Source organism: Sinohyriopsis cumingii, chromosome 17 (genome assembly GCF_028554795.1).
Source record: "Sinohyriopsis cumingii isolate HCF-2022 chromosome 17, ASM2855479v2, whole genome shotgun sequence".
NCBI classification, from domain to species: Eukaryota; Metazoa; Mollusca; class Bivalvia; order Unionida; family Unionidae; genus Sinohyriopsis; species Sinohyriopsis cumingii.
The window spans coordinates 86786599-86801707 of NC_142977.1; the positions used below are offsets into that span (position 1 = coordinate 86786599).

The 15109-nt window shown below is 36.0% G+C and overlaps 1 protein-coding gene across 1 annotated transcript; it reads left to right on the top strand.

Annotated features, from left to right (window-relative positions):
- The first annotated feature begins 5899 nt into the window (after window positions 1-5899).
- LOC149779372 (uncharacterized) lies at window positions 5900-14781 on the top strand. Its single transcript, XM_089940003.1, has 4 exons — window positions 5900-5918; window positions 6158-6503; window positions 7524-7727; window positions 8324-14781. Exons 2-4 carry the CDS (start codon window positions 6413-6415, stop codon window positions 8740-8742), a joined length of 714 nt encoding a protein of 237 aa, XP_089796129.1. The 5' UTR covers window positions 5900-5918; window positions 6158-6412; the 3' UTR covers window positions 8743-14781.
- Window positions 14782-15109: the final 328 nt, after the last annotated feature.

Consider the following 15109-nt stretch of genomic DNA (forward strand, 5'->3'; position numbering starts at 1 on the left):
GCCCTCGGCCCTATTTTTTGATTCCTCCGCCAGTGATTTTTTGTGCTAGTTTAGTTCCTGCGTAACCAGCTGCACCCAACGGCGTGGCTTTTGCAACAGCGGGAGCGGCAGCTGCTATCAGCGCTGGTAACGCTGCGAAAAGAGGAAATATACCGCCGGTTTTAATCATATTTTGACAGCTGCAGGAGAGAAATCAAGTTGAGTTCCAGTTTTCGCCTGCGCTGCTTTACTGAAATGTTTTAGTTGGGTTTTAGTCAGCGACAGTTTGTTTGGACCGCCCATTAGCTGATCGTGCTTTAGTGTTATTTTTGTCCCACATGTGCTCGCGTTCTTCGATTGTAATTTTTTCACCTGACCAGGAGTCAGAGTGACATTAACGTGACTGTATGACATTTTTATAATAAACGCGATTGATCTAATTGTTTACATGTTTTCCACTGGTGCATCAACGAATCTCATTCGGCCGCCAGCACCTTCAAGTAACATTGTTTTATCGGAAAGTATGACCGCGATTGCTCTGTAATTAGCTATAGCTCCTAGGTCTCTATTCACGGTAGCCCGAAAGTGTATATCGACGACAGACTGTCTGGTTAAATCAAGATGCTCTAACGAGAAGTAATAGATTGGATAATGAGAGATAAAATCCAATTGTGATATTTGCAAACCAGTATCGATATTTAGATCACGCGCTAGATATTTCGTCAAGCGTTGATATGCACGTGCAACACTATTATTACCAAAATCTAACAGTATGTTCTCAGATGGTTCTTGAAGCCCGTTTATTCTCAGAGAAACGTCAGTGATACCAAGTTGATCAAATATCATATGCGAACGTGTTTCATTACCCACCCGTGCAACATCCTGAAGAGCAATGAAAATATGTCGCGGCGCGGAAACTCCCTGCTGTGATGCTATATGCCATGTGAATAAACCGTTATTGGTATTTTGAATACTATCTGTGGTTGTTGTAAGCCACGATAACAACAATTTACCACCTTGATCCATAAAAGAAAGCAGTCGCTGTTCTTCAGCAATTGCAGGAGTCATTACCGGCATCCACAGTGATAGTTTTGTTATGTTTACCTTACCAGCGTCACCTAGGGGTCGCCATATAGCATCATTGTCCTTGGTTTTTCTAACAACCACGACCGTATGTTTTGCTCCAAAAATTACCTTTCTGACATCTCTGCAAAATCCAAAGATGTGCGACAGCGGAATGGCACATGAAAAATTTCTACGATTACCTTTCAACATTTGTCTACGTGCAGCGAAACCTAAATTAAATTCTGTATTAGCGCTAATAATCATGTCTTCCACATCGATATCAGCAGGATTAGGAGCAGCACGGGTTTTTGGTCGTCTAATAATAAACTGATCACTGTCAAGAAAATTAGATGCGTCCTTGGCAAACATCATTGATGGACCAGCTGATCTTGCATAATCATCAGAATATTTTGCTAGACCAATTATTGTTGTAGCAACATCGACATCCTTCTGAATCGATTCAATATTTTTTCCATCAATCATGTAGATAGCACTATCAAACAAGGCCATAATTCCGTTATTGACAAAACCAATTTTAACTGCATCCCCGTATACTGTATCATCTGTTTTTATAATTTCACCTTCTACTTCAATAAATGCTTCAGCTGGCAGGAAATATCTACTTGTATCTTGAACCTGAAGTTCAATTCGTCCTCGTTTATTTGGTTCTCGTGCGTCATAAGAGTAATAGTGATTATCACGCACTGATTCATTTTTAAGGACCGGTTCGTCCATGTCGAATGCTGGGTCGGATTCCCGTTTAAACATTTTATTATAGAAGTTATCGTCTAAAACGAAGACCACTTCCCGCCACCAAACTTGTATTTATTTGTTCAGGATTTATCAGCGCTGCTAGTTTTTGATTTGCGGCTTCGTTTATTACTTTACTAACATTTGCAGGCATGTCTGCGGTGGCTGGTAAGTTTACCGGCGGAGGTTTTCTGCGTATTAATCGCGCTAATCTATCCTTGATTGCCAAGAATGCTTTACTGGCAGCGCTACCAACAGCGCCAGTAGCTTTATCTCTGATAACATCAATAGCTTTTATTGATAATTGTTTTGCAATCGGTATTGCTTTAGGTGCCATTCTCGCGAATAAACCCCTGACATCATCGCCGAGTCCATTTCCATAAGTCATCCTGTATACAGGTACTCGTGAATTTACAACCCTGACCATGACTGGTCTACGATGAGAATTGTGTACAATCATTTTATTTAATTAGTTATTTCTCTAATCGCGGCGACTTTCAGTCGCTGTCCGGGAGTTCATCAATAAGTTCTCGAAAAATGTGAGCATCCATGATGCCGCCGCGAAATAATCGCTGACAGATATCGGCCGCTTCATTAATTATTTCTGGTGAGTTGTTTCCAGCCCGCGCTCCTCCTATGAGAACTTCTAACCGTGATACATCATTGATGATATTATCAGGACAAATATTTAAACCCTCTCCAGTTTTTGGTCAATTCTCGGGGTTAAAACATCTTGCGGTAAACTTTCAGGAGATGTTGTTAAACCAATTATCGGCGACCTAGTTTTCTCGGATTTTTGACGACGTGGACTTTGTTCAGATGCAACCTCATATTCACCTAACGGGACTAGGTCAGGGTATATTATCCTCCGCCGTGGTTGTTGCAAAGGTGTAGAAGGTTTCTGCTGGGGGAATTCTAGTTGTTTTACCTGTTCGTTATAAACTCTTTTTACTTCATCAAGGAGACCTCTGTATTCTAAATCATCATCTCTGGCTTGTTTTTTGTTTTTATATATTCGATATATCCATTTAATAAAATTATCATCATTTATTTTTTCAAATCCGGGTTTTAAGATACTAGATTTATTAAACATACTAATTAATATTTTTCTGGGCAATTCTTCTCTTGTAGTATTTTTAATATCTTCAGCAAAACCCTCCCTAAATTTTGCATTCAGTCCAATATTTTCCTTTATTGGTTTAGACGCGAGTTCAGTACGAATTTGTCCAATACCCTCAAGTATTTCTTCGCCGGGTTGAGCTGCAGCTATATCAGTTGGAAGTTTTTGTAAAAGTTTTTTTGTTTGTTTGGCTCGCTTAGCGGTTTTTTGTAACACTGGAAGAATACCCTTTCTTCGTTCCTCTTCATCCTTGATATCATCCTTAGGTTCTCCCAGTAAAGCTCTTTCAGCGACCATCGGAGCCTTTTCAGTAGCTGTTGTAACGGGTTTAAATAATTCTTCTGTACCCGTTGCAAATTCAACTTGTGCTTGCTGACGTTCTTGTAATTTTTGTCTTACACTATCTCGTACAGGAGGAAATTTTTTATTGCTTCTAGTCGCTCTCGAGCTAGTCTAGCTGAATGTGCTTCTCCGATGTTGGCCATTATTGTTAACTTAAATTTTTAATTTACAGCAGCAGAAACGGCGACTGCAGGCAAACCCTGCCAGGGACTTTAACAGAGCAGCAGAGAGGGCTGAACATCCCGAGTGTTTTCGCAAGATAGACCCTTGTATCAAGAAATAGTTGTATAGGTAGATATTTTCATGAGATAACTCTTCCAAGTCAGCAGAGAAAGCCCATTTTGTCATGTTTTCTGAATAGAGGGTTGATTTTGTGAAAATAATATCTCTGTCTAAAATGTCCTCGATAGAAGGTTCTGTTAAGCGAAATAGCTTGTGGGATTCACCCTCTCTGCTGCTAGTCTTCACCTATAAAGATTATCTCTATGTCGGCACTCGATGTAATCAGTGAGTCTTCATCTATGATAATTATCTCTATGGCATCATTGGATGTAATCGGTAAGTCTTCTTCTATAAAGATGATCTCTATGGCATCATTGGATGTAATTGGTAAGTCTTCACCTATAAAGATTATCTCTGTGGCATCATTGGATGTAATCGGTAAGTCTTCATCTATAAAGATGATCTCTATGGCATCATTAGATGTAATTGGTAAGTCTTCACCTATAAAGATTATCATTATCTCTGTGGCATCATTGGATGTAATCGGTAAGTCTTCTCCTATAAAGATTATCTCTATGTCAGCACTCGATGTAATCAGTGAGTCTTCATCTTTAATAATTATCTCTATGGCATCATTCGTTATAACCAGTAAGTCTTCATTTATAAAGATTATCTCTATGTCATTATTCAATATAATCAGTGAGTCTTCATCTATAAAGATAATCTCTGTGGCATTATTCTATGAAATCAGAGAGTCTTCGTCTATTTTAAATTTGTAAACTTGTCAAATCAACACGTTTATACTCTTGAAATATTTTGTTTAATACAACTAGACTTGATCATATTTTAATTCCATCCAAACGTGTCAGCTAATAGGTACTAAGATTCTTGCTCTTATGTTAAACTTATGGAATATTTACATCACCTCCCTGAAGACTGTTGAAACTATAAAAACGCATTATTTATTTTGTGCTATATAATTAAAATTATCCAGCTTTTAAATTTCAGCATAGTCTAGGCGCCATTTTTTTTTCTTTCTTCAGAAACAACATTAGCGGTCCATGAAAGCTCGTTTGCAAGAATTCGTTCTGTGATTTAAAACATTGTTATAAAAAAATAGGTGTTGACTCTCAGATTTCTTTACTTGTGCAAACATAACCTCTGCCTACATTTAGAAAATACGGTACTTTCTTTGAATACATTTCGCGTTATGAAACTTGGATGGTTCTGCGTGCCCAGTGCACAGGATGCTGAAGAGAAAAAACGTACATGTACATCATATATTTGACTCGTGTATATGAGCCGAACGAGGTACAATAACTCCTGCAACCTTTGTCAGTGACAGACATGTTGTAATTTCCCTTTATATGGGCAGGTAAAGTCATATAAATGTATTTCCGTTTAGATATAAATATCGACGATTTCTTTTCCTAATGAGACCGGAAAACGTAATATGTGCTTTCAAAATGTCGTTCATGTGTATAATATATTATCAACCTTTAGTTTATAACCTCTGTTTTTAATTTTGTTTTATATCTAACTCTGAAAATGTTTAATGATGAATTAAATGGGGACCGGTAAATCTGAAATCAGCTAACCTCTGTAATAAGAGGCATTGCCCGCACACTCCCATCGTATCGAAAGCAAGCTGTACATTTAATCTGGCAGACAGAGGCTCCTTAAATAAATGGTATGGTCTATACAGTTCAGTGGCAACACACTTCGCTCTTCAGTAGTCAATCCCCAGCACGATACATGCCAGAGTACTTGGCCACCCGTCCAAAGTAGATGATGTTTTTCTCTGGTTGCGGGTTTGCCAGTTCGATATCAGCCCAAGCTAGACATGGTCGGCTGCCTCCGTGTGATCTTGGGTATTGCTCCCATTCCCTCGGCATGATAAATTCAATAATGTGTTATAATATATGGCTTCTCAAGTTCGCTCCACCTTCAGCAGACATAGGAGACACCAGCACAATCAAGACAACTTGACATAAATTGTGAAAACATGTACCATTGTCGGTACATATTTTTTACAAAAGCAGCAACGACAATAATAATAATAATAATAATAATAATAATAATAATAAAAATAAAAATAATAATAATAATTACTTCATGTCATTGCTAGTTTCTATTTTTGGATTTGACAAGATATATTTCAAATTAACAATGAATAACGTCAAGAGTCTGACAAAATGTCCTTTTATGCTACTGTTTCTCCAAATAACAATGTTATAACTATAAGCACATACATGTCGAAAAAAGACTTTGTCAAGAATTTGCTCATGCTCACAATTGTATTCGTTAAAGCAATGGCCTAATACTAGAGAACCACGTGATATTTTATGTATTTTATGGTAGTGGTGCGTAATGAGTTGCACAGTTGATCAGAAGGTAATGATTTTAGACATCGCTTTTCCGACTGCAACGTGAGTATGCTGTATGTCCCTTCATTTAACAGGAAGTTATGTTAGTTGAACCCATATCTTAAGTGTCACATGCCCAAGGAAAGAAACATTGTAATTGCATGTAATAAAAACTTGACACCAGAACTATAACTACAGCCTGAATAATATTAATAATCGAAACCTCGAAAAGAAAATGGTGTCTTTCACAAACATGAGTACCTTAATTTTATTTTTATTGTTGCATAAATGTAGCTTTTTGTCTTCTAATAAGGACGATGTCCAGCTTTCGAGAACAGAGAAAGAACTACTGAATTTGTTGGAATACATTTTAAACTTACGAAAGGATTTACACCAGGAGCGTATAGAAAGAAGAGAGAATACTGAAGCCTTAAACCGGACGATTTCCCACTCCAAACAGGACTGTCAAGGCAATGATCATCCACGAGGAGGACGTAGAGATTTCAATGCGAGCATAGGATTTGGAATTAACAGTTTAGAATATTTTGGCCTAAAGAAAATAGAGAGCATGCAAAGAGGATTGGAGAAAGAAAAGGCCCTTCGCATAATGGCTGAAAAGCGTGTCGATGCACTTGAAAAGAAGCTACAGCTGTTCGAAGGTAAGAATAATTAAACATAAGGTTGAGTTGATCATGGTGATGAATTTTGTATCTGTAGGGGACCATATTATTAGCCTTTCGCTGGATATTTTCAAAAAATATTTTAAAACTTACCGAAGGACATAAAACATCTTGCAATTCCAATCCTAGATAAATATAAAACAGATTTTGTAGGAAAAAAGTACATACGGGTTTTTATTGCAAAATCTCTAGTAGAATAGAAACTAAACGTCCCTATATTTTAACTAACTTATATAAGGAATGCGCAAAAGGACTGCCCTAGATAATTCAGCCTATACCATCTATATGTTTTGACTACAAACATACTGTCAAAGGAGAATAAAATATATTTGACTTACATTTTAGCAGGAGTAAGTTCTTTGTAATCAGTCTTCATAGATAACATTATTTGCCAAACTACAACACTGTCTAAGGATAAGTATCAGTGAGTTTGTTTTATCACCAATGTTTTGAAAAGCAGGCAAGTCATTTTATTCTTTCATGGTTATGTTCAGTTTTCAAGACGTTAGATAGATGGAAAAATGTAATTGAGTGTGTGGCTGTAGGTAAGCAAGTACGATTGCTGTTACTCGTCAAGTCTTTCTGTACATACATGCACATATGCATAAAAGCGTGTATTCGTGTGCAAAAAGATAAATATATGTATGATTAATTTATTTATTAGTTATTCGCCGGCTGTACAACAGGGTCATCAACTGATTCACTATTTGTTTTCAGATGAGATCAAAGGACATAAAGTCTTGGTTACATATTTTGATATTAGTCAAAAGTCAAAGCAAATGTGGTCAGTTTGGTTTGAAGATTGATATGGGTAATATAGCATCGGATATTGGTAGCATAAATACAGATGTACTCAGTACTAAATGTATGTAAATAAGTAAGATTAAATGTTAATCTAAACGTCTCTGCGCACATGTATCAATGCATGCATTAATGTTCCAAATATTGCATAGGTAAATTACGGATTAGTTTAATGATTCGTTGACTATTTGATTTCAGATGATCTGAAATCACAAAAGGCCATTGTAATAACTTTAGAGAACTATATTGGTCACGTACAATCAAATGTGAGCAGTCTGAAGACAGATATGAATAATATCAGTACAGATATGCGAAGTGCTAAGAAAGATCATGGAGAAAGATTAGCAAATTTTGAGACCAAGGTAAAGATTATTGAAAAAGATGTCGAAAACAAAATTACTAGTAAGTACAACTTTCATTAGCAAATCAAATTTAATACATTTCAATTACATTTTAAAATATATAGTTATGCCAAAATAATTTAAATGTTGTTAACTATTCGAGTATTTGTATCATATCCACTTTTAATTATGTGCGCTTACATGAGCACGACCGTTCAACCGAATTAGTTTCTTTATTATATTAGTTTTCGTCGGGCATTTTAAAATAGATTTCATCATTACAACTCAGTCTATGTGACTCACGATATAATGTCTAACAATTTCAAGAAGAATATTTTTCCATTCTTCCATCATAACGTCAGTGTACAAGCTGATGATACTTCAGAGCATTCAATGATTCTGTATTCCTTCGATTGAAAACTAATGAATCCATAAATGGATATTTTGAACTTGTGGATTCCAATGGTAGTTGGACGCAAGTTATACTTTTTAAAACTAATGTCAACTTGTAGATAAGAGTTTTCATTTTAAAACAAAAGAGACCTTACCATTTCTTCGAAGAACTCACAGGATACCTTTAATTTTATCTCTCTTGTTTAAATGCGAAAAAGTTTTTATTTAAATTTATAAATACACTGCTTTCCTTCATTATTGCAGAAGTCCTAGCTAGATCCCAGCAAGTGGCAGTATCAGGACTTCTAAAATCGACCCTCACCACATTCAGAACAGGTCAAAAAATTGTGTTTGATGATATTTATGAAAATCGTGGAAATGCATACCAAACCTCCAGTGGTGTGTTTACAGCGCCTGTCGCAGGTCTTTATATTGTTCTCTTGGCAATATCTTCAGACCACAACCCAACTCCCGTCGTGAATGTTGTCCGTAATGGCGTCACATTATGCAGTACAGTGATGGCCGTGTTAAATTCATGGTCAGTTGCCCCGTGTACTGCACTTGTTCATCTCAGTCAAGGAGACCAAATCTGGGCGCAAGTATCAGGTCTGCATTACAGATCACACACAATCCGTGGAGAGTTGCTGAGCTCATTTTCCATAGGACTCTTCTCTCCCGACTAATTTCTCAGAACATCGTAATACATTTCGGTGTTATGCGGAAACTATGGACGTAATGTAGCATTAAAATGATAAAGCATGTATTACCATCTTCAAATTCGGATAATATCAATATTCTACGTTTATTAAATAAACTGACCATTTACTTAGATTCACCGGTTAACTATCACCTATTCGTATCATCGATGGTAAAATTTCTTAAATGTCATGAGAGTACAATAAATATTTCAATTGGTATTATTTCATGCACAAAATATTATCACTTATATATATATATATATATATATATATATATATATATATATATATATATATATATATATATATATATATATATATATATATATATATGCACAATTCAAGAATTATTAGATATCCGTGTTTTAAAGTTATCTTTTTCACTCTACCCTAAGATTTATCATGCTGTAAAGGGCACGGTTCCTAAATTACAAGGGTTACATATAATTCACAGTTGTATAATAACCTCAACCAAACTTATGTAAAGCTATGTTTATTTTACCTTTTTTTCGCATGCATTTAATTTATAGCATATTCTGCCTATGGTACATATAAATAGGCATGAGATTAACATGTCTAATTTATTTACAACAATTACAAATTAATTCACAGTATGATATTATTATACTGTACCTATCAATACTGATTCTACTAGCTTTTATATGAACACTACGTTTCCACAACATCGTGTTGATCGGACATCTATATATTCTCTGAATTACACTAGCATATATGCATATAAATGTTTATTCACAATATGGACTAGAGCAGCAGAGAGGGAGAACGGACCACTTGCTGGATGGTCCATTTTTGAAAAATGAAGCTTCATATGAAAAATGAAAATAAAAGGTCAATAACGTGAAACTGAAGCCTCTAACCAAAACCGAGAGTTTCCCTAATTGGGTTAGTTTAATTCGTTACTTTATCTTTGTTGTTTTGTTTTTTTTTCTTTAAAATTTTGTTTGCCCACTGTGACACTTATTTGTGGTCGCATCCTCTCTGCTGCTGACTTTTTATCCAAAGATTTTATCAAGACCTATACGATATCGTGATCGAGGATCATGTAAATTTATTGTTTTAAATCCGTGTGGAGCAGATTGTGCTTTTGAAAAGAAGTTTTTGTACCTAATCAGGTCCATATACCCTGAACACCAGGTCTGATGAATATTTCGCAGAGTATGTGTATCGATTAAACACAACTAAAATATTGCAGTTATCTCTGATCACTTTAGGTATTTGTGTATATCGCTGAGTAACGTATATAAAATCGGTATTTTTATGTCTGCCTCGAGAAAATATTCTAGCTGAATTTGATTGTTGTCCAGCATTACGTCGTTATACTACGAGATTATTAATAAATCCATTGAGGTCATCTACAGATGGGGCTTCATCAATATCGGTGATAAAATCAATAATATCATTACCATCCTCGTCCAAAAATTTTTGCGTTTTCATTAAAATCTTTAAGTACATCGTAACATCTCAGATCGTCAACTGACGGAGCTACTAAATACAACTTATCCCATCTGAGCCATCTCATTATCAGATTAAGTAATGATTGCATCTTACCAGACCCAGATGGACCTATCATAATTGCTCTGATTGAATTTGGTAGTGCTGGATGATGCTTGACTGGCTCTTGATTTTGTGTTGCTGAGAAATCAATGACATCCATGTCATACAAATATAATAAATAATATGGATTTATATTGTGTTCGATGTCGAGCATCCACCCCCACAAGTGGATTAACAACAGTAATAACAAAAAATAAAAAGCGTGCCCTTACAGGCAAGTGTGTGAAATGTGGTACAAATATATATATACATTTATTTCGTCTCATATGAAAACAGGTGGTGATATAGCTACTTCATTAGGAAAATTACCATCAACTCCATGGGCTAAATACCCAGGAGAAAAAATCTTCCCGGATATAATTATTGTGGTCCTGGAACTCGACTTGATATCCGACTTGACGAGAGAGATCAACCAAGACCTTGAGAGCATCCAATAAATGCAATTGATCAAGCATGTCACGTTCGTGATGTAGCGTATAAAAACAAAGATTTGCAACAACGAGATACTGCAGATGTGAAGTTGATTCATTCGTTAAATTCCATAACAAATAAATATTTCAGAGAATCATTAGCTAATTGGTTGGTAAGATCTGCGATGAAAGGTAAACTAGTATTAGGAGCCGGTAATTAATCAACCGATTATTATAAAATAATGGAATCGATTCATTATAACCCAAGAGGATATTGGAGGGGTAGAGCAGCGATTAGTAAACTCGCTGATGCAGCAAATGTAACACGTTCTGTTGCTGCAAAGTGGTTAGCACGACAGTCAATACGGCAAATGTATCTACCACCACCTAAAAAAAATCCGCATGCATATTTTGATGTCAGTATTCCAAATGAAGTTCATCGAGCAGATATTTTATTTTTACCACACGAACTATTAAAATTGGTAGGTGTCAGTCACGTACATACAAATACGCGTTGACCGTCGTTGATGTTGCAAGTAGACATAAGGAAGCAGAGCCGTTATCAAATAAAACAGCAGCTGAAGTTGTATCTACTTTTGAAAGAATTGATCAACGAGGACCCTTCCGATGGCCACAGTTATTTCAGGTTGATCAGGGCAAGTAATTTCTTATTGCAGTATCATCTCTGATGAAAAACAAAACATAACGTCAAAATCAGACGAGGACATACTGCAATTCATCGTGATCAGGCAATTGTTGAACGATTTAATCGAACACTTGCTGAGCGGTTATTTGGATATCAATATGCAAAGGAAATACATCAGAAAGATTTGAGATCTCACGAATGGGTTGCAAGATTACCAAGTGTGATAGCTGCATTGATAATGAAATTACTCGTGCGATTTCTATGAAACCCATCAATGCAATTACAAAAAAAAATACCAAAAAAACAACATGACTTTTCAAAACAACCAGTACTAGGTAATGTTACTGTAAGATATTTATATGAACCTGTTGAACTTGAAGGTGATAAAAAAAAGAGCGACTGATCCTATTTTGAGTGTGACGACACATAAAACTTCTAGCGTGGTAAGATCTCCGGGTAGACATGCAATCTACAGACTAGATTCAACTACTCCTCAACGTAGATTTGTAGGTGAACAATTACAAGTATTTCCTGACGACACACAATTGCCACCGTATTCACTTTTGTAAAGTAGCACATCGACGTCGATTACATTCAAGACAGGTCAGCATCACATTTTTATGTGTGTGACCAAGACTACTATTAATTCTGATTTTGTTTCTCTGACGATCCTGGTATATTAACGTCGATATTCTGTCGTCGCGTATCTGCTGGTCGATAACAATGGTACGGGTAGATTTGAACATTTTTCTTTATGGTACATCACTTCCAACTACCTTCTCTCCAGTCGACCTTCAGGACATGTTTGCAAATTTCTTCGTGACAAAATACAAACCATTAGAGATAAGCTTGACACCACAATTTCAATTGATTCCTCGTCATCATACAGTTGGGATACAGAATTTGAGCGGCAACCATTAGCAGCATTTGAACCTCAATGGATTTCGTACGTACAATCCTGATGAAGAGTGCACCAAAGTCATGTGAACTTGATCCAATTCCAACATCACTGCTGCTTGAGTGCTTAGATCCAGTATTGCCTTCACTAACTGATGTTATTAATACTTCTCTCTCATCCGGGAAATTCCCATCATTTTTCAAAACTGCCACTGTAAAGCCTCTGCTGAAGAAACCAACACTAGACCATAACGATTTAAAGAACTACCGCTCAGTTTCTAATCTCCCATTCATATCAAAAATCTTAGAAAAGGTTGTTCTATCCCAGCTTGTATCTCATCAAAATTCAAACAGTCTTTTTAGCAATGTATAATCTGCATATCGCCCTTGCCACAGTACTGAAACTACTCTTCTAAAAGTAGTGAATGACATTCTCTCTGCATTGGATAGCGGAAAGATCACAGTCCTCACCCTCCTTGATTTGTCTGCAGCATTTGACACAACAGACCATGATATATTACTTCACCGTCTCCAGCATGTATTTGGCATTCATAATACAGCCTTACTGTGGTTCAAGTCCTACTTGGTCAACAGGACACTAATTTTATATGCAAATGGAATACACTCCAGCACAGTGGATCTATGTTGTGGTGTTCCACAGGGGTCTGTTCTTGGACTTGTTATCTTCATTCTATACACTCAGTCGCTCTCACGTGTTATAGCTCATCATCCAGTGTCTCACCAATTGTACGCTGATGACATCCAAATATACAAATCTAGCCACCTAACTGAAGTTGATGCTACCATCCAAGGTGTAGAGAGGTGCATTTCTGATGTGAAATCATGGATGACATGTAACAAGCTGCAGATGAATGATGATAAAACTAAGGCCATTCTGATCACAACACAAAGACTTTCTCATTCACATCCTTTACCTCAAACAATAAATATCAGCAATACCAACATTAAATTCACACAATCAGTACGAAACCTAGGTGTTACTCTGGACAGTACTCTCACATTGCACCAACATGTCATGAACATATGCAAGGCTGCATATCTTGAGCTGAGACGCATCAGCTCAATTCGCAAATATCTTTCAGCTGATGCCACTAAAACACTTGTGTGTTCATTAGTACTTTTAAAACTGGACTATTGTGACTCAATTCTGTCTGGTTCATCTCAATATCTGCTCCAGAAACTTCAAAAAGTTCAAAACACAGCTGCTCGGATTATACTTAGAGTACCACGATCAGAGCACACCTCCCCGCTGCTCTGTACCCTACACTGGCTATCCATTCGATCCAGAATCAAACACAAAATTTGTTCTCTGTGCTACGTTTCACTGTCGGACTCTAGTCCAACATACCTATCTGACCTCACCCACGTGTACACACCAGCAAGATACTTATGCTCCTCTTCTGACAATCGTATACTCATTATTCCCACTATGAAAACATTTTCATATGGACAGCGTTCTTTTGCATACCAGAGCCCAGAAACGTAGAATGAATTGCCCACTGAACTTAGACACAAAGACACAGTGATCACATTCAAGAGTGCTCTCAAAACTCTCTTATTTCGACTGCATGAACAAACTTAAAGACCTAATAATGTTTCCTACCTTAAATATTTTCAGCATGTGTCTTATGTTTTCTAATTTCACGGTGTTTGTTTTTGTAACCATATCATTATATATGTTTTTGTATCTTATAGGTGTTGTCTAATGTTGTAAAGCGCTTAGAGCTTCTAAAGATTAGGCGCTATACAAAGTCATTATTATTATTATTATTATTATTATTATGTAACATAAATAATTGTTGTTGAAGTGTATCACGAACTATCTTTCTACTTGCAACTATTACATCATTTGGTCTCCTTAAATTTCAAAATTATTTATAGGAGTTTCTGAAATTATTTCACGCATTATTTCACAATGAATTTTATTCGGTTTAGTCTAATTAGTTTCTAAAACTCTCTTAATTCTAGATCAAGCGCTCTATGACCATCAGTTCTTTTTTTCATAATAATCCACAAGTGTTTTCAGCCATTTATGTGGAGACAATCCAACAAAAAACGGTGGTTGACCATGACCGCCACACATTATTTCAGCAGTATTGTTTGTCAATAACCAATCAAGAAATATTTTTAATGTTTCTAATGAAACGGTGCATATTTCATCCCAGACATTAGTCCTTGGAATATATTTCTCGCCCATTCCTTCATGAGTCAATTTATCTCCCTTCCATTGAAAGAATTTATGATAAGAACTTGATTTAATATTTTGTTCTTTCATTTCTCTTGCGAGTCTGTGTGTAGATGTTAATACAACTATATCAAAATTTCGAAATAATTCAATCACACGAGTTGTTTTACCAGAACCTCGAGGCCCTTTGAGATAAACAGTCTTATGTCTGCTAACAGGATCATATACCGATGGCGCAGATGACAATTTTGATATTTGATATTTTTGGCAATAAATATTCTTAATTTCAACGTCGGCGAATTCAGAATAATTAAGTATATTTTCTATTCACCCCATGATGCATAAGTACCGATATGTAGTCGTTCTAGCAATCCTTTATTTTTTTATTGATATAAAATAAATCCATAGCGACTGTGACAGAAAACTCAGAAACTCTATTTATCATCGATAATAAATTTATCGAAACATACGCGAGCATTGAAAACCTTAAATCAGTAAACTGCGGTGACTCACCATCAATATAACTTACCATTGTACCTAATTTAGTTCCGTCTGATAAATTAACATTACTTCGAATTATAAATGTGTTTCTATTCATTGTATCAGCAAATATAAAAT